The sequence below is a fragment of the Martes martes genome, assembly GCF_963455335.1.
Source record: "Martes martes genome assembly, chromosome: 6".
NCBI classification, from domain to species: domain Eukaryota; kingdom Metazoa; phylum Chordata; class Mammalia; order Carnivora; family Mustelidae; genus Martes; species Martes martes.
In genome coordinates this window covers 9,407,712-9,431,269 of record NC_137893.1, presented here as the reverse complement: position 1 = coordinate 9,431,269, position 23,558 = coordinate 9,407,712, and the positions used below count along the sequence as shown (strand labels likewise).

At 49.4% G+C, this 23,558-nt stretch overlaps 1 protein-coding gene across 1 annotated transcript in view; it reads left to right on the top strand.

The window, feature by feature from the left end:
- Positions 1–21,849, top strand: part of SYNJ2 (synaptojanin 2) — a 98,083-nt gene extending 76,234 nt beyond the window's left edge. Inside the window, exons 16-27 of the mRNA XM_080805791.1 lie at positions 33–191; positions 1,770–1,926; positions 2,929–3,046; positions 6,872–7,090; positions 7,207–7,285; positions 7,838–8,006; positions 8,439–8,612; positions 11,006–11,140; positions 12,964–13,076; positions 14,179–14,287; positions 16,108–16,259; positions 17,718–21,849. Coding sequence (XP_080661917.1) covers positions 33–191; positions 1,770–1,926; positions 2,929–3,046; positions 6,872–7,090; positions 7,207–7,285; positions 7,838–8,006; positions 8,439–8,612; positions 11,006–11,140; positions 12,964–13,076; positions 14,179–14,287; positions 16,108–16,259; positions 17,718–18,440 — 2,307 coding nt within the window. The 3' untranslated portion in view covers positions 18,441–21,849. The remainder of the gene's footprint in view (positions 1–32; positions 192–1,769; positions 1,927–2,928; positions 3,047–6,871; positions 7,091–7,206; positions 7,286–7,837; positions 8,007–8,438; positions 8,613–11,005; positions 11,141–12,963; positions 13,077–14,178; positions 14,288–16,107; positions 16,260–17,717) is intronic.
- The last annotated feature ends 1,709 nt before the right edge of the window (positions 21,850–23,558 follow it).

Here is a 23,558-nt window from a genome sequence, read left to right as displayed (position 1 = left end):
GGGCCGGAATGACTGTGATTTTCTTGAAACAGGGAAGAAACATTTTTTCTCACGATTATGTGTTTTGGTGCGGTGATTTCAACTACCGCATCGACCTCACTTATGAGGAAGTCTTCTATTTTGTCAAACGCCAAGACTGGAAGAAACTTCTGGAATTTGATCAGCTGCAGCTACAGAAATCAAGTGGGAAAGTAAGTTGGACTATAGCTGCGCGCTATAGACTGCGTTAGAGTCAGAGCTGCTGGAGGTGGGGGACACGCATCTGCAGTGAGCACAGTGTTGTGAGGCTGCTGAACACTGGTGTGGGCAAGCCCGCCCCACCCCGTGTCCAGGGCCAGCCTCGTACGTAGGGCCTGCTGTCCGTCCTTATATCAGCCATCAAGTGACACTCCAGTACTCTGTTTTCATGAGATCTCTGTTTCTCATTGGCAAGCACACTAACATGTTAGAACAATACCTGATATACTTTATACACCAATTTGGGCAGATAATCCTCAGGGCCGTCCTACAAATTCGGTGTTATACCCATTTTATAGACAAGAAAACTGAGGCCCAGGTCCAATGAGCCCAAGGTCACACAGTACACAGAACCATGATGCCGCCCACAGCTGTCAAGCTACAGAGCTCACGTTTATCCCCTACATGATCCATGTGCAGTTTCTTTTTTAAAGATTTATTGATTTATTGTAGAGAGATGGAACACGAGTGGGGAGAGGGGCAGAGGGAGAGAATCTCAAGCAGACTTCCCACCGAGTGTGGAGCCTGACACAGGGCTTGATCTCATGACCCCGAGATTATGACTTGAGCAGAAATCAAGAGTCAGATGCTCAACCGAGTGAGCCACCAGGTGCCCCCCACCCCCCACCATGTGCAGTTTTTTCGTGACGTGATAGGAAAGATTCAAGTATGGATCTGCTCTCAGTTCCTCCAGGTCACCCTGGCCAGCCTCCGGGTGACCCAGAGCATGTCTTCTCCAGCTAATGCTGTTGCTCGTTTGGGTGCCTGTGAGCTTTGCAGCCGGCGGGGCTGAGGTGACGGGAGCACAGCCGCACTCCATTTACCTTTTGAAAATAAAGCGGCTGGTCCCGTGTCCGGAGGCGTTGAGGTCTCCCCTACAGCAAGAGTCAGACATTCTTTGAGGTTCCCTGTTCACTCCCCGTTCAGCCTGCCACGGACGTGGATTGCCGAGGGGTGGCCCGACGGAAAAGTAACCACACCTCCCCTGTCTAGAGCAGGTTTTTCTTTCTTCCTCCTACCGGTGCTGTCCACACCCTTCTGCAGATGCCCGGAGAGAAGTCGTGAGGTCTTTCCAGGGTCTTCTCACAGCGCTGGGGCTAGATCTAGAGCCAGACAGAAACAGAATTCAGTTTCAGGTCCGGGCTTCTGTTTACGCAACTCATTCAGTTAGCGGATGTCAACGAAGGCCGGGTCGGGTCGGGCCGGGCATTGCGCTCGCTCTGATGCTGAGCAGACGAACACCTGGGATCCTCGCCTTGCGCCTTCCCGTGTCCCGGGCACTGACGTGGTACATCGGGTACCCGAGCTGGGTGGGAGATCCTGGGGTGGTGTGTAAGTCAGCGGAATGAGCAGCCATCCCTCTCTTGCTAACGAAATAGCACACCCATGTTCAGTTGTAAACATACTTACAAAAGACAGATTCTGTCTTTAGGACTAGAGCACTCTGGAACGTGCTTTTTTATTTTGGGTTTTTGCGTGCGACGTACGGAATCTAGAAGAGCTAAGGTGGTCTTGGTCTTTTCTCCCAATAGATTTTTAAAGACTTTCATGAAGGCGCCATTAATTTTGGACCTACCTACAAGTATGATGTTGGCTCGGCCGCCTACGACACGAGTGACAAGTGCCGCACCCCTGCCTGGACAGACAGGGTCCTGTGGTGGAGGAAGAGGCACTCTTTTGACAGGACAGGTGCGTGAGATGTGCGTGCGTTCGGAGGTGGTTGAGGCTGCACACTTGATAGCGCAGAGGGGAAGTCGGTCACATTCATTCAGCGTGGCGCGCTTTGCTGTATAAATGACAACTGTCTTGACCCAGAACTATAGGAAACTCATTCCAGTTGGGAGCCCCTAAGCTTTGGGAGTTGTGTTTTGGGGAACCCCTTGGTTCTCCCCGTCCCTGCATCATGGCTGTCCCCTTCCCCCCGCCTGACACACACACCCCGCGCCGTCTGCCTTCTGTCCTGGGTGGACAGCAAGGAGAGAAGCCTCGGCTCTTCCTCTCCAGTGACTCTCCCTCTTACACACGTGCACGTCATCCCTCACATTTCATTCAACCAAACGCTGACCTGCTTCAGGGTCCAGCTCCACGTTGAACGTGAGCCAGACGCAGGAAAGAAGCGTTTTCTCTAAATCGGTTGTCACGGACGTCTTGAATCGCTAGCGATGGCCAACTAGGAAGGGTGGTGGATTAGGGCACCAGGAGGTATAACAGCTCTGCTTTTCTGGCAAGATGGGCGTGGAGATTTCAAAGCCAGGGAATCCCGTCATTCAGATCAGTCTCTGGACGTCTGTGGACGTCGTCCGGGCATCGAGATGCAGGCATACCGTGATGTCCTTGGCCTTGGCTTTGCCTACACACAGGGCTGCAGACTTCCCGTGTTCCTGTAGCCCCTGGGACGGGAACCCCACAGCTACGTCTGCATTCCCACTCGGGTTGTCCCCTGGGAAGGACATAGCAGCACTGGATCATCTACATACATTCTCTACCCCAGGCTCCCTCTCTACCGTCCTCTTACCCTCACCTCCCTCCCTCCCCACCCCGCCCAAGCCAGCTCAGGTTAGAGCAAATGGGTCTGAGACAGGCATGTCCGTGCAGTAGATCCCTGGCGCGAGCTTCCTTTGTCGGCATTCTCGTATGTTGATACCGTTTTGTGTTGTGTGTGGGTCTCTTGATTGGAACCTCTGCGAGCAGCTGGAGAACTCAACCTTCTAGACAACGATGTAGATGCTGACAGCACCGTCAGACATTCCTGGTCTCCTGGTGCCCTCAAGTATTACGGCCGAGCCGAGCTCCAAGCGTCTGATCACAGGTACGGTCCTCACTGCCACCGGCACGTTGTCCTGGGCTATGGAAAGCAGTGTCTGCTGCTCCCCGCAGAGAACGGACACGCTGTCCCCCACGGAATGCATGTGTGCACGCGTGTGAAAGATATCAAAGAACGAAGAAGAGGGTGACCACTAGCTGTGTCCCCACCACCAAGAATTAATCCGTGTTAGCATGGCAATTGCTCACATCATAAATGACCTCAGGGATAAAAATGGCAAAGGTGCAGCCTATTTTGTCATTGAAATTCCCATAAATGACGTAACTGCACAACTTGCTTTTTTTTTTTTTGTCACTTAATGTCTTTGAGACACAGTCACATTGATATTACAGACCTGGCTCATTCCCTCGTAATCGCCGTCCAGTATTCCACTGAATATATCCATGGAATGTACCCATTCACCTGCTGGTAATTTTTTTTCTAATTTTTTTCTGATGTTTTTCTAATATTTTTTTTTCTAATATTTTATCATTACAAATGCCAAAGGGTTTTTTAAGTGTTGGATCTGAGTTCTTCAATGCTCTGAGCTGTCGGTTTGGCCTGCCTGTCTTGCATTATGGACGGAACAAGGCGCAGGATAAGTCCACTCGACGTGTGCTGGGACCAGCCACAGAGGGCGATTAGTCTCGTGGAGTGTCTTGAAAGAGACAGAGGATGGCATCTGGGGGTGTAAATAGGAAGGATTTGCTCTTCCCGTGGCTGCTACCAAAACTAGCCTGTCGTTTTCAACTTCTACAAGGAAAGAAATTAGGAGAGAGTTGGTGGTGAAGAGCTGGTCAGCCAGTAGGTTGAAATCTTTAGATATTCTAAATTCTTAAGAAACCTGTTATTGCAAATACACACCTAGAAACAAACCTTGGGGAATCTCCGGTTATAGGACTTTCTACAGAGAGCTATAGTTTTGCTAGTTCAGTGAGTGTCTTTAGAAGAACTCCTTTAACCACTATTCCCTGAAAGACCTTGTATACTAGGCCCTGTTCCTGGCACTGAGGATTGACAGAGAACAAAACAGACAAGACCACATTTCCGGGAAGTTGTCTAGTGAGGACAGACAGACAGTAAACAAACGTGAAAGGGAAAATGGTAATGATAAGACTCAGAAAAAGGGTTGGCGTTCAAGGAAGGCCTTTTAGATAGGATAACCAGGGAGGCCAGACCTGAAAGAAGAGAGAGTGTGAGCCATAGCAGTGTCAGGGAGAGAGCATTCCAGGGTGAGGAGCGAGGCCGTGATCAGGGATCCAGAGAATCGAGGGGGAGTGGAAAGAGTAGAGGAAGCCCTAGGAGCTGGGGGAGCAGCGCAGGCCGTGTGGAAGCCTGTGGGCCCAAGAACGTGGGGTTCGGGTTTTCCTCGAGCTGAGGAGTGGCTCATCTGATGAGGTGTTGACAGAGTCAGCCAAAGAGAGTCCAGTGGGTCCAAGGAAGAAGCTGGTGCAGTAGGCAAGGGAAGAAACAGTGACAGCCTTGGACCAGGTGGTCACGGGTCCCCATGGCGAGACGTGATTGGGTTCTGGATAGATTTTGGAAGTGGAGCCCACAGAATTGCCTAAGGGTTGAATAGTGTGTCTCACGCATGTGTTGGGGGCCGGGGGCGGGGGCGGGATTTGAGGAGGCTCCCAGAGCTGGACCTGAGCAGCCAGAAGGACGGACGGAGTCGCCTTCGCTCAGCTGGGACGCCGGGAGCTGGTTTGAAGAGCGTCTTCGACATTGGCGGATCTTTCTGGTGACAAAGCAGAGCCCTCAGTTACTGGCCGTTAGGGGAAACATACGGGCGCAAACAAACCCTCCGTAGTTCCTCTGAGACAAAGTCTATAATGGTCTGTTAGGTGTCTTCTGCATTTTCCACGCGTGTTAGAAGCTTTTACACCAAAATGTTAGCCTGTGTGCGGTGTGTGCCCGGTGCTGACACCTTTTTACTCACACACACACGCATAGAGAACATTAGGATTATATCTTGCAGACTTACCATGTTGCCTTACTGCATTTATTTTATTTTTTTTTAAAGATTTTTAAAATTTATTTGATAGAGATCACAAGTAGGCAGAGAGGCAGGCAGAGAGAGAGGAGGAAGGGAAGCAGGCTCCCTGCCGAGCAGGACTCGATCCCAGGACCCTGGGATCATGACCTAAGCTGAAGGCAGAGGCTTTAACCCACTGAGCCACCTAGGCACCCCTGCATTTATATTTTTAAGTTAAACGTTTTATGTTGAAGTAATTCTAGACTGACGTGTGGTTGTAAGGAATAATAAGGGGAGCTTGGGTGCGCTTTCCCTAGGCCCCACAGTGAAGAGATCTGTCACTCTGTAGCAACAAAGTCACTGTCAAGATACAGAACATCTCCTTCACCATAGGGTGCCTCCCGGCATCTTTCCACAGCCCTCTGCTCCCTAACGCCTGCCCGCCACTGCTCTTTTTCTCCCTTTCCATAATTGCATCATTCTAAGCCTGTTACATAAATGGGATCAAAACGAGGGGGACTGGCTTTTTCCCCGCCAGCCTCAGCCTCTGCAGATTCACGCAGTTGTCCCGCTTCTCGCCCTGCTTCTCCGTAGCCCATTTGCATTCCTGCTGGGGGCGTGGCCCGCGGACGCCTGCACCTGCTTCCTCAGCCACCACGCTTCGTCAGCACGTGTGGCTCCTGGGAAGAGGTTTTCTGCCTCTCACGTAGTGCATATCCCGGCATCAGATTTTTTCCCCATCTTCTTTTTTCTTCTAGGTGTCCCCCCAAGAAAACCCCGAAAACCAAAAATCTAACAATTGCAACATAAATGTGTGAGAAACACACTGATTATCATTCACATCTCTTCATTTTTGCCGTGTCCCTGGTTTTCAGGGTTACCACCATACGATCTACTATTCTGTCTTCTGTTTTGTTTCCTCTTAATACTGTATTGTAAATGTCTTCAAGAAGATTACATAATCGGGGCACCCGCGTGGCTCAGATGGTTGGGGGTCTGCCTTTGCCTGTGGTCGTGATCCCGGAGCCATGGGATCATGTCCCGGCTCGGGCTCGTTGCTCGGCAAGGGTCCTGTGTCTCCCTCTGCCTGCTTCTCACTCTGCTTGTGCTCGCTCACTCTCTCTCTGACAAATATCTTAAAAAAAAAAAAAAAAGATTACATAATCTTCATAATAGAGGATTTCCTAAATTTTTGCAAAGGGAGTAAACCCTGTATCACAATGGCAATAAACGATGATTGCATTATTTCTTGCTGATCTATTTTCGTGGGTATGTCAGCTTGGCTTCTCTGACATTATTCTTATTGGTTGTATAAAATATTATCATATGGCTGCACCATAACCGTTTCCCTATTGTGGTATAGTTAGTGTTTCCCCTTTCCCCTTCCATCAACAGTGCTGTAACGATCATCCTTGTGTACAAATCTTTGTATGCCTCTCTGATCACTTTCTCAGAACAAAGGCCTAGAGTTAAAATTAGTAGGTTGAAAGAGATAAACATTTTTGAGATTCTTAACAGCAGTTGCCAAATAGCCCTCCAAAAACTTGAACCCCTAGCAAAGGGGGAATTCCCACCTCTCTCCATCCTCGGCAGTACTGAGTAATACCACGTAGAAAAATCTCAGCTAAGAGCCAGTGCTGTTTTCTCCAAATCATCCTTAGGCAAGAATGCCAAGGCAATGCTAAGATTGGCCAAAGATAGAGTCGGAAAGCCTAGGACAGGACGACCAGGCGCCGTGCTGGGCTGGGGCCACACCCACGGGCCGTGGATGTTCACTCTTGACAGCGGATCTCTGGGGCTTGGGCCCTCCTTGGCCCCGTCACCCATCACCTGTCTTCCCTCCCTGTCTAACGCAGACCTGTGCTGGCAATCGTGGAGGTGGAAGTTCAAGAAGTTGATGTGGGTGCTCGGGAGACGGTGTTCCGGGAAGTGTCCTCTTTCCAGGGCCCCCTGGACGCCACCGTCGTAGTCAACCTTCAGTCACCGACCTTAGAAGAGAAAAACGAGTTTCCTGAAGATGTGCGCACAGAGCTCATGCAGACCCTGGGCAATTATGGGACCATCGTTCTTGTCAGGTAACTAGCGCCTGGCTGGGGTGGGTTCCGCGTGCCTCTTAGGTATATGGTCATTCAGAGCCACGAGAACTGCAGATTGTTCTTGGCATTGACTTGGCACATCTCATTTATTCCAGGATCAACCAAGGGCAGATGCTGGTGACTTTTGCAGACAGTCACTCAGCTCTCAGTGTCCTGGATGTGGATGGTATGAAGGTGAGTCATGCTCGGTGCCCCATGGCACAGGGGCTGCTTACTCCCCAGAGTTTTCTTGGGCACCACATGAGGGCAGGAGCTAACTAGCACCCTTCCTTCTGGTGTCTGTTCCTGGTCTCCTCGTTGAGGTCTCTAATGTCCAGCCCTAGCCACTTGCAGAATCTGGAAGGAAGAGCAAATGTTAGAGGGTAGATCCCCCTGAATCACTGGGTCTGTCCTGGCTCACACTGGCACGTGGGGAGGGCATTTGCTGCTATTCTCAGTAGACGGTGTATTTTGGAATCTGCAGTGTACAGATAGTTTCCATTTTGATAGTATCCTGGTTTTATGTTCCCATGGGCTGAAAAGCTGGAGATGATGATTCAACTTTTAGTGAGACCAAATGGGAGCTCTGCTGATCTTGCCTGAGGTCTAGGCCCTCAACTTTTCTTGGCAAAACAGGAAGATTGGCCTACTCCTGATGCCTGAGTTTGAGCCGGATGCCCTTTGAGAACAAAGGAGGTGGTTCTCAGGTCTGTACTCCCTTCTCAGATGGCCACTCTCTCCTCGCAGGTGAAAGGCAGAGCCGTGAAGATCAGACCAAAGACCAAGGACTGGCTGAAAGGTTTGCAAGAGGAGATCATCCGAAAACGGGATAGCATGGCCTCCATGTCTCCCACTGCTAATTCCTGTTTGCTGGAGGAAAACTTCGACTTCACGACTCTGGACTATGAGTCAGAGGGTGAGTAGCTCCGCAAGGATCTCTTGGTCATTGTGGCGAGGCCAGCGGGCAAGAAGTTCCAGCAACCAGCGTGAGATTTTTAAGACCCCTTCTCACACCTAAAGGTGACAGAGGGTCCTTGGGGCACACGCACTGTATTCCACGAGCTACGCTGGGCCCTGTGCACGTCTGGGGGAGATGCCTCAAGCAGTCAGTAAGACCCGGAGCCACCTGAAATGATAGAACAGTGGCTTTGAGGCTCTCTGGGCTGTGGGCTCAGTCCGTGTCTCAGGCCTGAATGGAATTGGGGTTCTGTACCAGTTGACGCGTGGGCGCCCCCGGGCTGCCGGGAGCTGGGCCGCAGGCCTCCTGACGCCGAGCGGCAAGCCCCGATGGCGAACAGACCCCATGCCACTTGCCCTTATTGTGCGCTGTGACATTTCCTTCCCCAAGGGGATATCCTCGAAGAGGACGAAGACTATTTGGTGGATGAGCTAAGTCAGCCTGTGGTCTCGGACGGGGAGATGGGCGGCGACAGCCTCTCAGAAGCCCCCAGCTCCGCAGTCGCGGCGCCCGCCAGCAAGTCACCTGCGCCCAACAAAAAGCAGCAGCACCCGACCTACAAAGGTAGCTTGGCCCTTCCCTTTTCTAAAGAGCCTCGGGCATCGAATCCGCTCTCTCTCTCAGTGCCAGGGCTTTGCATGAGGCCACAATTATGTGCTCACAGCCCACGCCAGGGCTGAAACCACAAGTCCTAGCAAGTGGGTGGAAACCGGGCTCTGGGCCCGTATCCAGCTACCACCACATTGACTTTCTCCAGTGCTTTTTATTTACCTATTTTTTTTTTTTTTTTAAATAACCACTGGTACTGCTAAAGCACACCAGATCCGTGGTAATTCCCCTTTCCTCCGGATGTTTACATGACCACAGCCCTGAACTGGTTTTACGTTTGTAATTCCGTTTTTCCTCCCCATGATGTTTGTTTCAATCCCATAAGAGACATAATTATTTTTTTATTGAAATATAATTGACATGCCACGTTATGTTGGTTTCAGGTGTACAATTTAGTGAACCAGTAATTCTGTACATTACACTGTGTGCGGTTACCATCTGTCCCCATATAATATTGAAACAGTGTTACTGACTGTATTCCCTATGCTACACTTCTTGTCACTTATTGTCAAATAAGTGTAATAAGTCAGTAACTGACTTATTTTAAATAGGAATTTTGTATCTCTTAATCCCTTTCACCTAGCAGCACCTCACCCCCTAGTGCACCACCAGTCCTCTGTAGGTATGAGTCTCTTTCTGGGTTTGGGTTTTGTTTTTGGCTATTGTTTGTTTGATTCTTTTAGATTCCACGTGTAAGTGAAATCATACTTGTCTTTCTACATCTGATGTATTTCACTCACCACACCCTCTGGGGTCCAGCATCTATGTCCTGAGTGCTGGGGTCTTGTTCCATTCCTGTAACATGTTATTACACAGTAATATGATACATTAGCATCATTCTACCATTCGAGACTTAAGCAAAGAGGGACAGAAAGTCCCGCAGATTAAACTGCAAAGCCCTAGATTACATAGTGTAATGGCCCTTTCAAATAAGTTGTAAAGCCCGCTGGCCTTTCCCGGGCTGGAAAGGAGGGCTGTCTGTGCTCCAGCCCCAGACTCTGCCACGGCCATGAGACCCTTTCTGCTGCTGCTCACGGTGCCTCCCCCGTTGGAGGAAAGCTCTAATAGGTTCGGAAGCTTGCCATGAGCTGCAGCTGAGAATACAGAATAGGCTGAAAGTGAATTGAGAGGCTTCCCGGGGAAGGTAATTTGCCGGGAGAGGCGCAGACACCCCAAGTCCCTTTGTGCCATTGTCCCAAAGGTGGTTAGGAGCCTGACTGCACTGAGCCATCGGGAGCTCTTAAAGGTACGCTTGCTGAGCCCCATCATGGAGATGTGGTTTTGGCGGGGGGTGGGTTTGGGACCCTGGAAATCTGGTATCTCATGAAGCTCCCCAGGTGACTGAGGTGCATGGCTGGGTTTGGGGACAGCCGCCCAACCCAGGTGGTTCTGTGCCCTGCGCATCCAGAGGGCTCCTGCCCGGATAGAAGGGGCCGAAGGGAATGCCCTTCAGACAGCCGGAGGTCCTTTTCTGCAGGAGTGGCCAGCGTTCAGGAAGCCCCTTGAGGGGAGGGCACATATGGGCACCAAAACCTCTTGGAATAAAAAATTAGGAGAGCACGGGGCTATGTGGGTGACCTTGCCACCTGGCGGATGTGAAGGCATGTCCTTGATGCTGCCCGTTAGAAGGAGAAGCCCTGCCTCTTCCCAGCGCCAACCTCAGAAATACATGGGTTTCAGCTGGTGGAAATGTGAGGGGTGGAGTGTCTGAGTGAAAATAAAAGGCATCGGGCTACGTTGTAGTGTGGGAGAGGAGACCTGCCATGTTCCTAAACTTACATGTCATAAATGTATAATAAAAACCAGAGCAGTCACCTCCTCACGCGCCTCCTAGCCTTAGAAGGTATTGGCAGGACAAGTCAGGAGGTCGATCACCTGTGCAGTAGCTGGCCATGGGTGACGGTTCTTGGGGCTTGATGGGTGAGCAGGGATCCTCCCATTCCAGGAGCTTGCCACGGGATGGCAGGGGCGGAGGCAGAGACCGTTCTCAGCCTCCTAAGCAGCTGTCCTGTGTTAGAGTGAGGAATTCAAACCGAGGGGCTCTGGTCTTCAACTGTCTCCTCTTCTCTGTGTGAGTCTCCTTCGTTATTTCAGAAGGAAATAACCCTAACCCTATACTTGGACACATCTCCATGTCTCTCATGTCTGGACAAGAAGCCTTGTCCACAGTTCACCTTCTGTTCCAAGCAGGCACTGGGTGCCGCCCCACCCTCCCATGCCGGCAGAGGAAGAGAAGGGGGGACCCTGCTCTGCGGGAGGGCGGGGGACCCTCCTGCACAGTCGGTTCCGCGCAGACAAAAATCCGAGCCGTGCCTCACGCCTCACTCGCGTTCCGCCGTGTCCTCCAGATGACGCTGAGCTGGTGGCAGTAAAGCGGGAGCTGGAAGCAGGTGGAGATTTCCGGCACCGTTCTCCAAGCAGGTCTCTGTCGGTGCCCACTCGGCCCCGGCCGCCTCACCCACCGCAGAGACCCCCCCCTCCAAGTAAGACTCTGTTGCTTTCGGCTTGCCGCCGTGCCTGCTGGGAATAACCACCCCTTCCCCGCTACTCAGCACCTGCCTCTAAGTCGCTGCTGCCTCGCCCGGGTCCCCAGCGCCTTCTCCTCCTCAGGCTCCTTTCTGGGTCGATCCCAGAAATAGTTGTGTTTCTCACGGCAAACTATGTGATTCTTTTTACCCAGCTGTTGGCCTTCCCGTAGCCGTGGTTTGCTTTAAGGGGCTTTCTGTTGGAGATGGTAGAGAATGGAAAATTGGGGGGGGGCAGCAAGCAAAGACCTTCTAGCACCTTCTGCTGCAGCCCCACAGAAGTAGCCTTCTGTCTGCACCTGCTGTCCCCTCCCCATTTCCCAGGGCTCCAGTGAACCCTGATACCCGACACCCCAGGCATCCTGGCTTCTGTGGGCCCATGCCTGCTGACCCTGGCATTTGGCGGCCTGAGGATGCGCCCTTCCCGGCCCGGCTCCGAGGACAGCGCTCTGCTTCCTGTCTCCTCCAGAGCCGTCCTTGGCCCCTCAAGCTTCCCTTAATGACCTGAAAAGACATTGGTGACGTGCTTTGGAGCACTTTCTGTTTTACCTCTACTGTTTACCTCCCCCCCTGCCCTGCACCCCAAAAGCGTGGCAGTCAGACACACGGATTTTCCCTCAGGCTTTACCTTCTCATTGGGTTCATCTTGGCTTACGTCACAATAGTCCTCGATGGCAAGCTGGAAGCACGTGACTTCTTAAGCATATTCTTTCCTTTTCTGAGTTAACACTCAGACAATAGAACAATAAATAAAAAGTAAAATTCATATTGTGGATATTTATAAAAGTAGGTAAATACAAAAAATAAAAATTTTAAATTCACTTGATTGTCTACAAATAGCAATTGTTAACCACAAGACTTCTAGCTTTTTTCTAATTATATACATCTGTATCTGCACGTGGTCATTGACCAACCTGGTATCCGTTGTTTGGTCCTTTGTCTTTCATCTAGTGTCTGTGTCTTCACATGTTCTTTTTTTTTTTTTTTTTTTTAAGATTCCTTTATTTATTTATTTATTTTTAAAGATTTTATTCATTCATTTGACAGAGAGAGAGATCGCAAGTACACAGAGAGGCAGGCAGAGAGAGAGGGGGAAGCAGGCTCCCTGCTGAGCAGGGAGCCCTATGCGGGGCTCGATCCCAGGACCCTGAGATCATGACCTGAGCCGAAGGCAGAGGCTTAACCCACTGAGCCACCCAGGCGCCCAAGATTCCTTTATTTATTTTTAGAGAGAGAGCATGCTCATACCAGTGTCAGGAGAAGAGAGAGAGGAAGAGAGGGCCCCAAGCAGACTCTGCACTGAGTGCAGAGCCCAATGCAGAACTCAATCTCACGGCCCTAAGATCACAACCTGAGCCAAAACCAACGCGCCCCTAAATGTTAGAAATCATCAAATATGATTTCTCAGTGACTATAAGTGTCATTTCATATCATTTATTCTCCTGCCTTGGGATTTTTTAGATGTTGCCCACAAACCATTTTTAAAATGGGGTCCGAATAAAAGGAGTATACTTTAAAATTGACTTTTATATCAGATTTTTGAATTCCTCTCCCTCCAGGATGTTAGATTAAAACTTGCACTCAAATAATACTTCTCTAGAGAATAGGCACAAACTGAGAATCAAAAGTGAGAACATCGACCCTGTTGCCGCCTACCTGCCTGCACGGGCTCAGATCCTAAGCGCGTCCGCGGTTGGCCTGGCTCTCGGCTGGCTGGGAATGGGCCTCAAAGCAGCCGTGACTCACTGAGATTGAGACTCTGCCCTCCTTGGTTTTCACAGCTGGTTTAATGGTGAAAAAGTCGGCGTCGGACGTGTCCATCTCGTCGGGCACCCATGGGCAGTACTCGATCTTGCAGACGGCCAGACTTCTGCCGGGAGCACCCCAGCAGGCAGTGAGTTTCCCTGTGTTCAGCTCAAAGCAAAACAGGCCAGCATTTCAGACCTGAGGGTCCTGCCCCGTGGTTTATCTTCAGCCCCTGAGACCTTGTGGGATTGCCTCTTCTCAGTGAACACAGAGACCTACATCTCTTTACCCTCTGCCTGACCGCCAGCTCGTTCCCAGACCCAGAACTCAGGAGCAGATGTGTTATCAGGTTTCTACGTGGTTGTACAGGGTGTTAGAGAGAAAATCTTATTTGATGAAAAATCCCATTTATCCCTGTGTGGTGGAACTGTTAGTTTCCAGACTCATCTGTCCTTTCCAAGGCTTGCCTTTGACCTTGGTGTATAGAGCAGGGCTCGGTAGAGGGCAAAACAGGACAAATTCAGATAGTTGTTTTGAGGGAAGAAGCTAAGAAGAGGAAGGGTATATGGCACAGTAGGGGACACTAGTAATGACTAATAATGAGTGAGGGAGGATTTTAGAGATGGAAATTTCTAGAGGATTTGCAGTGAGCTGCTCAGGAGGACGGGAGGTGGCAGTCAGTGGAATGGAGGTGAGGGAGGTGAAGCCAGGGTGCTGGGTGGGGGTGAACTGTCCCGGGAGGCTGGACCAGATGTCACGTGTGACAGCAGGAGGAGGGAATGACTCGGGAATGGCTGGTTGATGGTACTGAAGGCAGGTCATCAGTGGCAACCCAGAGGTTTAGGTTAAGAGGGAGAAAGGTGAAGAGGTAGAAAAAGCACTTTCAAGAAGAGAGTGGAAAGGGTTTTAATAACTATGCTGAGCTGTGGGAAAAGTGGCTTCTGATGATGCTTTCTCGGTATGACCTGAAAATAGTGGTTCATCCACATTGCAAAGACCTGTAACCCCCCGGTTTGGGAGAGGAGGCTTTTCAGCTCGGAATTACTGCACTCCACTAATTGGTATGAGAGTACTTCCTGGAGGAGGAGCCTGGAGGGATGCGGTCTCGATTGGAGTTTGTGTTTAACTCCGGTCTGATGAAGCCCCATGCCCCTCACCCCTGCAAACTGATCAGTAGGCTATGAGGGCACCAGGCGAGCCTGTTTTCCTGCTTCCGTTCATATGCTTTTCTTCATGATTCTGTCCTGAAGCCCAAAGCCAGGATGGGGATAAGTAAACCCTACAACGTCAAGCAGATCAAAACTACCAACGCTCAGGAAGCAGAAGCAGCCATCCGATGTCTCCTGGAAGCCAGGGGCGGTAAGTGTTCTGCTGGCTTCTCCTTCTGGTCTTTTCTATGCATCTTCCTACTCAAAGGGGCCTAGAAAAGAAAGTAACTTTTTTTCCCCTCTGGAGGCAGTATTAACTTGGAAGCACCTTTTAGCAACATTTTATAAAATTCCCCTACAAATGTTATTGTCTATTTAAAATTATATATTTAAAATTCACCAAGAATATGGAAATAACCCCAGGATTATTAAGAAGCACTTTAAGGTAGAGATTGAAATAAATGAAAATGAAGTTTAGAAAAGGATAATGCTCCAGGCACTAACTCATTCTGCCAGCTCCAAAAAAAGAGACAATTTGGGACCCATCCCTATTTCAGGCACAAAACCTTTTGAAATCACCAGCAAGTACAGATTCTTTACTGTCAGGCAGGGACCTCTTCCCCACTATGCTGCCTATTAGTTTTTTGGTGCTGTTACTTCTCAACCCATGTTAATACTACTCATAATCATATTCAAAATTGCTGGTATGAATGTTTTTGAGGTTTGGGGGAGGTTTTGGGGGGTCTTTTTTGTTTTGATTTTGTACAAGTATCTTTTTTGGAGAGGAGAGATCATGTGCTCTGAAGTGCCCATCACGGCTGTCTGGTTGATTTTAGACAGGATATGTAACTTATTTGGAATCCCAAGTAACATTGAAGGAGGACATGAATTAAGAGGTCAAGAAACACTATTGTAGGATAACGGTATCATGAATGGTTTCTTTTTTTATTAAAAATAATAATAATAATACAATGGAATGGATGTAACCAGCCATGTGACCACCAACTGATGAATGAATAAAAAGGTTGTGTAACTGTAGAACGGAGTATTATTCAGCCATGAAAAAGAATGTATTCATATATATGTTTTATCATGGGTGAATCTTGACCATACTATGCGGAGTAAAAGAAGATAAACACCAAAGGTTATTTATTATATGATTCCATTTGTTTGTTTATTTATTTATTTATTTGAGCACATTAGTGGGGTGGGGAGAGGAGAGAGAGAATCTTAAGCAGGCTCCTTGCCCAGTGACGAGCCCAGTGCGGAGCCCAGGCTCAGTCTCACAACCCTGAAATTCTGACCTGAGCCTAGATCAAGAGTCGGATGCTTAAAGGACAGAGCCACTTAGGCACCCCTGTCTGATTCCACTTACAGGAAGTGTCCAGAATAGGCAAATCTATACAGAAAGAAAGTTACTAGTAGTTTCCAGGGCTTGGGGGAGGAGGGAATGGAGGGGTGACTGCTAATGGGAGCAGGGTTCCTTTTTGTGGTGATGAGGATGTTCTAGAATCAGATAGCGGTGATGGTTTGTACAACTCTGGGAATATACTAAGAAAACACTGAATTGTATCCTTAAAAAGAGTGACTTTCATGGCATGTGAATTATACCTCAGTAAAGCTACTTGTTAAAAGTGTTCTGCAAATGTAGAGATTAGGAAAGGTTTGAGGTCTGAGATCTACCCAGGATCCCAGCCTAGGATTTTCTTGGTCAGAAGCCCTGCTGAGATTTTGAGACATTTCGCGTCACCTCCCCAGAGAAATGCACAGAGCCATAAAACGTTGCACATAATGTCTGGGCCTCGCTGATTCCCTATGAAGACTGTCCTCGTTGAGAAGGTGAACATGAAAAGCTGGGGGCTGAACCCAGTTGGCTGGTCCTGACAGCACTCAGATTTTTTTGTTTTTAGAAAAAAAGGAAATGTTGACTTAGCAAATTACTCATAGGATGTGGACTGCCTGAAGATTAAATCAGGCAGCAAATCGCCTTGTCCCACCCACTTCAGCTGTCCGTACACCTGTGTGTTTCAGGCACCCCAGGAGACGCCCTAAATGCCACAGCCCTGAGGGACCCAGGCCCTTCCAAACCAGAGCCCACAGCAGGGGTGGCCCCGCTCCTGCCCCGGCGGCCTGCGCCCAGAGTCCCTGCCATCAAGAAGCCAACCTTGAGGAGGACAGGGAAGGTAAGGAGCTGTAGAAAGCCTCTTGCTGCCGAGGTGCTCCCGTATCTGGGGAGAGGAGGCCCAGACACGGCCCCGTCCATGGGGACACTGTGTGGCCATCGCTTCCTCTTTTGCATCCCTGCCATGTCCTTGGCTCTCGCTGAGCAGAAAAGCCAGGAGTCTCTCCCGGCGATGCAACAGCCGGGAGGGATCAGGCCTCCCGAACGTTCTATTGGAGCCTCCAAACGGAGCCCCTGTGGGATGGCGTGTGTCCGTGTCGTGTGCACGTGGTTGCACGGGTACAGATTTTTGTTCGCCGCCCAGTGGATTCGCAGGGTGGACGCACTCTGCGCGGCCTCTGGTACCGGGGCCTGGATACTTTTCTTGCCACTTTTCTTGCAGATTGTATTTTGCTCTCGCTCTCAAGCTTCTCAGCCTTGCTTGCTGCTTCAGAGACATGAGTTTGTCAGGACAGTGGCAGCCCAAAGACTGGCACCTCTAGAGACATCTGGATCTTCCGTTTGATCTCGGTGTTCTAGTTACGGGACCCTCGGTAATCCGCCGGCTGGCCCTGCCCCAGTGGCTGCCGCTTCTCTACCTGCAAAGCGTGTGTGATGAGGCTCTGGCGCTTGCCCCTTGTTCTCGCACTGGTCTGCCCCACGTTTGCACCTTGTCTGTCCATCTGCCCTGCCTCCTTCCAAAGCAGACCTCCTTCCTCCTCCTCTCCCCTGGGCCTGCTATGTCCTGTCTTTAAAAGCCAGGACAGAAATGGGTCCTTTTCCCAGGCCGCGGAGCAGGAGTTCACAGTCAAAGGCTGGTGGGGAAGGATTGTGTCTGCGATTCGTTTGCTCATGGATCAGAGGGAATGTGGAGATGCTGATGCTTTAGGATAGAACAGCTCCTTTGGTGCAAAAGCTCCCTTTTGCCCCAAGCCGTTGTTTTGCGATCCTTTTGAGTCAGAACCGAGGAAGTGACGTTCCTGTGCAAAATTTGCCCTCTACTGTAGTGAAATATCAAAGATTTAAGGAGCCAGCGGATCCCTTAGCCCTTCGATGAGCCTAACGCCCTCACATAAGTTCCTCCGGCCTCGCATGGTACACGTTGAGTTGTCAAAGCTGGCGCCCCGGAGAAGATAGTTTTCGCAGGTTCGCTTTTCATAAAGGAAGAGCATAACCCCATTTCCTCAGTAACAAAGGACAAACTAGTTTCAGAATATTGACCGTGCGGCCCTGGGGTTCGGGTTTGCTCTCCTCTGTCGTTGGACCTGCTGCTACTTGACAGAAGCGTGTCCCTCCTGCGTTCTCTCGTACCTGCTCTCACTTCTCCATCCCAGACATTCTCAAATCTCGAATTTGCTAGAATGTCCGCTGAGCCCCGTCTCTGCCCCTCCCTGCGGACCCTGTCTGGGTGCTGCCTCCCGCGCCCCCAGTGCTGGCTGCTGATTGACTGACTGACCCTCTCTGTCCTGCCTTTCCTCAGCCCGAGTCACCGGAACACCAGTGTGGGCCGCAGACGGTCCATTTTACCATCGGGCCCCCCGAGACGAGCCCCGAAACCCCTCCTCTAGCAGCCGCCCCTCCCGTGCCCAAACCGAGATCGCTGCCGCCCGGGAAGGGCGCCGAGAGGAAACCGAGCGGGGGGCCGCCCGCCCCGGACGACGATGCCCCCGCCGCGGCCGCCCCGCCGCCCCCGCGGGAGGAGCCGCCCGCCGCGCCCCGGGCGCCCCCGAGGAGGAAGAAGTCCGCGCCCGCCGCCTTCCACCTGCAGGTGCTGCAGAGCAGCGACAGCCTCCAGGCGCTCGCCCTCGGCAGCCCCGGCGGCCACCGGCCCCCTGCTCGCCCACCCGACGACGACGGCCCCCTGTCCCCTCCACCCGCTGGCCTCGGCCCTTGCCCCGCGGCGAGCCCCGACACCCACGGCGCCAGGGAGCCCCCGGCCGAGACGGCCTCCCTTCTTGGGGACTGTCGGGATCCCTTCTGGAGCCTTCTCCACCACCCGAGCCTGTCGAAGAACGCCTGGCTTTCCCAGAGCAACGACCCGCCGGACTCGGGGACCCCGGACCCGCCAGGAGCACCCACCGCCCCCGCTGCCCAGGAGCTGCCGCCGGGGCGCGGGCGGGGGGACGTTGGTGCCTGTGGGACCGGCGGCGACAAGGACCAGAGGACGGTGCTGCAGGTGTTTGACCCGCTGGCGAACACATGAGGAGGGAGCGGGGACAGCGGCGGCCGCACGAGCGGCTCTCTGCAGGGAAGCCCGGCCTCGAGCCCACCCGACACCCCCACCCGACACCCCCACCCGACACCCCCACCCGACACCCCCACCCGACACCCCCACCCCCACCCCCACCTGACACCCCCACCCACATCCGACACCCCCACCCGCATCCGACACCCCCATCCCCATCCGACACCCCCATCCGACACCCACCCCCATCTGACACCCCCACCCGCATCCGACACTCCCACCCGCATCCGACACCCCCATCCCCATCCGACACCCCCACCCCCACCCGACACCCCCACCCCCACCCGACACCCCCACCCGCATCGGACACCCCCACCCGCATCCGACACCCCCACCCCCATCCGACACCCCCACCCCCACCCGACACCCCGACCCGCATCCGACACCCCCACCCCCATCCGACACCCACCCCCATCCGACACCCCCACTCGACACCCCGACCCCCACCGACACCCACCCCCATCCCACCCCCACCCCCGCAAAAGAGACCTCTGTTTAAAGGCGCACTGAGAAAACACTTGTACTTCTGTCACTCTGGTGTCGTTTACAGAAACTGTGTCTCATATTCAATCTGATGGGGTTATCCAGCCCCCAAGACGGGTTTTAGTCCAGACTCGTGCGTCTTAGTTTCCTCTCCGGGGTCTGAGAAACCTCCGGTCAGGTTCGCCGTGGGGCTCTGAGGACAGAGAATGCAGTTGATAATGACCGAGTTCTCTCCGTGCTTTTGCGGTTTATGCACGTCTGTGGTGGTTTTAAAATGTTGTTTGTACTTCACAGATTGGGGATGGCTTTTAGGAGGGCCACCTGCAGACGCGGTAGCACCTGAAAGGAGGCCGGGCTCGCTGTACCTGGCCTGCTGACCCCGGGTTAAAAAAAAAAAAAAAAATCAGGAGTTGAAAGCAGCAGCAGATCAGCCAAATGACCAGATGACACATTCCCGTGAGCCCTTGTATGTATGTACAGGTGCAGGAAGCTTGATTGCGTGGGCGATGACGTCATGCACTGTTTGGGGTTGGAAGCCTCTAGTATTAGCTGACCCGGGCTGCAGCTGGCGGAAGACCCCTCCCCACGCGTGTCAGCGGTTGCGTGCCCCACAGCGTGCCGCAGTCTTGAGCCCAGGTGTGCGAGTTAAACCCTTTTATATACACTGGCTCTTCCCTCTTAAAGGAAGCCTCTTGGCTTCTTTCTCCCCTTGCATTGCAAACCGAAAAAGCACCATCCTGCAGACTCCAGCTGGCATGTAATATGGGTCCTCATCCTTAGGGTCAGAAGACTATTTCATTTCGTCTGGCTGCCTGGCTGTGGCTTCAGTAGGGAAAGTACCACCTGTCCCTGTATGTAAGAGATCCCAGAGCAGCATTTTGGGGTTTGCTTATCTATATGTTCACTGGGTTTTGTGTTTTTTGTTTCTTGGGTTTTTTTGTCTGTACAGTTGCGACACCACTTCTTGCCTAGTCAGTCTTTTAGAAAGACATCACCAGATGATTTTACATTTTAAGAATAATGTTGTAAGGCATAATGTTGTAGAATCTGTTTGGAGCAGATACCGTGGTTTTTTGTTGTTGTTGTTGTTGTTGTTGTTAAGATTTTATTTATTTATTTGATATAGAGAGATCACAAGTAGGCAGAGAGGCAGGCAGAGAGAGAGATGGGGAAGCAGGCTTCCCGCTGAGCAGGGAACCGGATGCGGGGCTCGATCCCAGGACCCTGAGATCATGACCTAAACCGAAGGCAGAGGCTCAACCCACTGAGCCACCCAGGCGCCCCAGATGCCATGTTTTTGCTAACAAGTTCACAGGTGAAATCTGAGGGTGCTACATACTGCATTTAAGGGATTTAATATCCTAGAATCATACAGCGGTGACTCCGTCTTATCCCTAATGTGACCGGACAAATGGTTAGGATGGCACTAACTGCTGATGGTTGGGATGGCAGTAATCGCCCTGCCTGGGGTGGGGGAGGTTACCATTCTCTTTTCTTCTCTGGGATTTTCAGATGACCTCTCATTGCCACTCTCAAGGTACGCTGCAGATTATTTAAATCTGGCACGCAACACAAAAAAAAACTACAATGTGTATCGCACTTCATTTGAAAACTGATTTTTAAAAAAAGATATTAATGACCCACAGGGATAAACAGATAATATATATAGTTGACCAGTCTTAAAAAGAGGGTGTTTCTGGCCTTAGCTGATTAGCATTCTTTCTGTAGTGTGTAAGTAATTTATATCCCGTTTACCTCTAACGAACACAAGTAAACAACATAATTCTTGAACAGTTAGGGGGAGAAAGAACACAAGATGGGTAAATGGCTTGGAGAAGTTAAATAATTTGCCAGGATTCACACTGGTACTAAAAGTACTTTGAAGATTTGCTCATTCAAATGTTCCCTCCTTCTGTCACCTCTTTTTCCCACCAAAAGTAGGTGAATTTTGAAAGAAGGTATATGCAACACAGCGGTTGCTTGCGAAGCTGGAAATAGGACTAATTTTCAGGCTTCTTCTTTGTTCTAGATGCAAGTAGCCAATAAATGGGACAGAGAACAGAATTTTAATGAAGAAAGGTGCTCATCACACAGGTAGCTCTTAAGGATCTGACATTCAGTATTAACACAGAATTGTGTTGACCTCAGGAGGCAGGTCGCAAGAAAAAGTCTAAGTTGTTTAGCATAAAGAACAAGTATTTGATCAAGGCTGTTCAAATTTTGTGAACAACAAACTGGATTTTGAAGTGATCGTATGTAAGGTTCATGCACCAATGTTCTCTTTAAAAAGACAATTGGAATTCCCTTACTTAGTTTTTAGATCAGTGTTTTAAGAGGCGGTAGTTTCCTAGGTTAGCAGAGTTGGTTAAATATCCTGGACAGCCAGCAGCTGCCACCCTGGGGATTTCTCTATGTGGGTTTTTTATTTTTGGTTTTTCTGTGCCCCCACACAGACCTTGCAGTGTCTTTCATTACCGCTCTGTAAGACAGTGCAGTTCACCGCACAGAATTTGAGGCACAGACCTTTACAATTCAGCATTGTCTCCGTGACCCCAATTATATTCCCTTTTCCAACCTAATTTTCTCCGACTTCTTGCCTATTTTTAAAATACGTTCCAGTAAATGACTGAAATTAGGACATCTGCTCAAGCAATTCCTATAAAAGTTGACAGTTGTTGAATTTCAAGATATAATAGAATTTTCCAGATACATAGAAGTACAAGGAAAGTAATGCATTAAAACGTTCGCTTTGTAATGAAATAATTTTATCAGAAAGCTGCAAAAATTATTTATTGGGTGACTAGTAATTAAAACCCTGTCATGTTTATTTGAAGTGATCATTTGTACTGCAGTTGTAAAATATGCTTATTAAATATTTTTTCTCTTTTTTAAAATATGGTTTGTTTCTTTGGGGATATGAAAGAATGTTGGGATATCTTCTTTATCTTGCCTTCTATTCAGGATGAAATGTGATTATTAGTTATTCCGCTGAGTTCCTCTTTTTTTTAAATGGTGTGAAGTAGGGACCAACATCACCTTGCCGAGGGATAGTTACACTATACCATTCATTAAATAATAAACCATTGCTCTTCCTTCCTTTTAATTAGGCTTCTCAAGGGGTTATTCAATTTCATTGGCACTTTCAAATAACACTGGGATTTATATAGCCTTTCTATTTTTTTTCTGTTGATTTTTAAAACATTTTCATTAACTTCAATTTACATTTTTTTCTTTTTAATTTTGTTCTTAATTTCTTAATTAAAAGTAGCACTAGATTCCATTATCTTTAGACTTTCTCACTTACCAGTAAAAATATTTAAAGTTCTGTATTTTCCCCAGATTATAACTTTAATTCCACCCCATGCATTTTGGCATGAAATATGCTCCTTTTCATTACCTTCTAGATTAATTTGCTTTTATTTTCTCTCTCATCCAAGGGAGACTAATTTTCCAACAGTTGAGGGTTTGACATTTAAACATTGTTTACTCCTAATATTTCGGATTATGACCTGAGAATGTGGCCTAGATAAACCTACTTTTAAAAATGTATTAAAGTTTGCTCTGTGGCCAAGGGCAGGATTGATTTTTGAAGTGTGTTCATCAATATAGAATAATTTTTTTTAAACTGTAGGATACAAAATTGTGTGTGTGTGTGTGAGAGAGAGAGCGCACAAGAGAGATATTTGATGTTTTAATTCCTCTATATCCCAAATGGAAGGAGTCTTTCTGTACGGCAGATCTAGAGCGGGAGGAGGGTGGGAGGAGGGTGCATAGTTCTCCAGTGTAACAGCCTCCCACCTCCTCCCGTTATTCTTACCAAGATTCCTTGGGTTTTGTTGAATTAACGCTAATCAGTTTGTTTAAGCCTTTGGTGTATCTCTGGACATGTTGAATGATTGCCTTTGCTAATTTTGACTAGTTTAATAGACGCCTCTCTGAGGGAGAGATACCTTGCATTCCTCATCCTGCCATTCTTTTAGACCTTGTCCTCTGGGCAGTCTGTTCTGTGCCCCTGGATTTCTTGTCAATCCCTGTGCCAATCCTACATTGTCTGTTTTTACGCTCATTTTTATTAAGTTTTAATTTTCTTTAACCGGTATCTGGTAAAACAAGCCCTCCTACTTCATTCTTTTTCTTAAGAGGAACTTGGCTGCTCCTGACTCTTTGAAATTGCATATAAATTTTAGAAGCAATTCATCAATTCCATTAAAAAAATAAAACCTATTGGGAATTGTTTACTGGGAATGAATGGAATAGAACAGACATCTTTGTAAGACTGACACTTCAGTCTAGGACCGTAATATATTTCTTCATTTAAGGATGTCATCATTTCTCCAAGTTTTAAACATGAAATATATATTTATATATTTAAATATTAAGTATATGTTTAGAAATAAATATATATGAAATCAGAGGGAATAGTTTGAACCCTCATATGTCCCTCACCAAGATTTAACAGTAATTAACATTTTGCTGCATTTGCTTTATATTTTCCCTTTAAAATATTTTAAATGAAGGAATTCTGCTATCATGACATTTGACTACACTAAACACTTCTAATATGTACCTCTAAATAACATTTTTATAATCTTA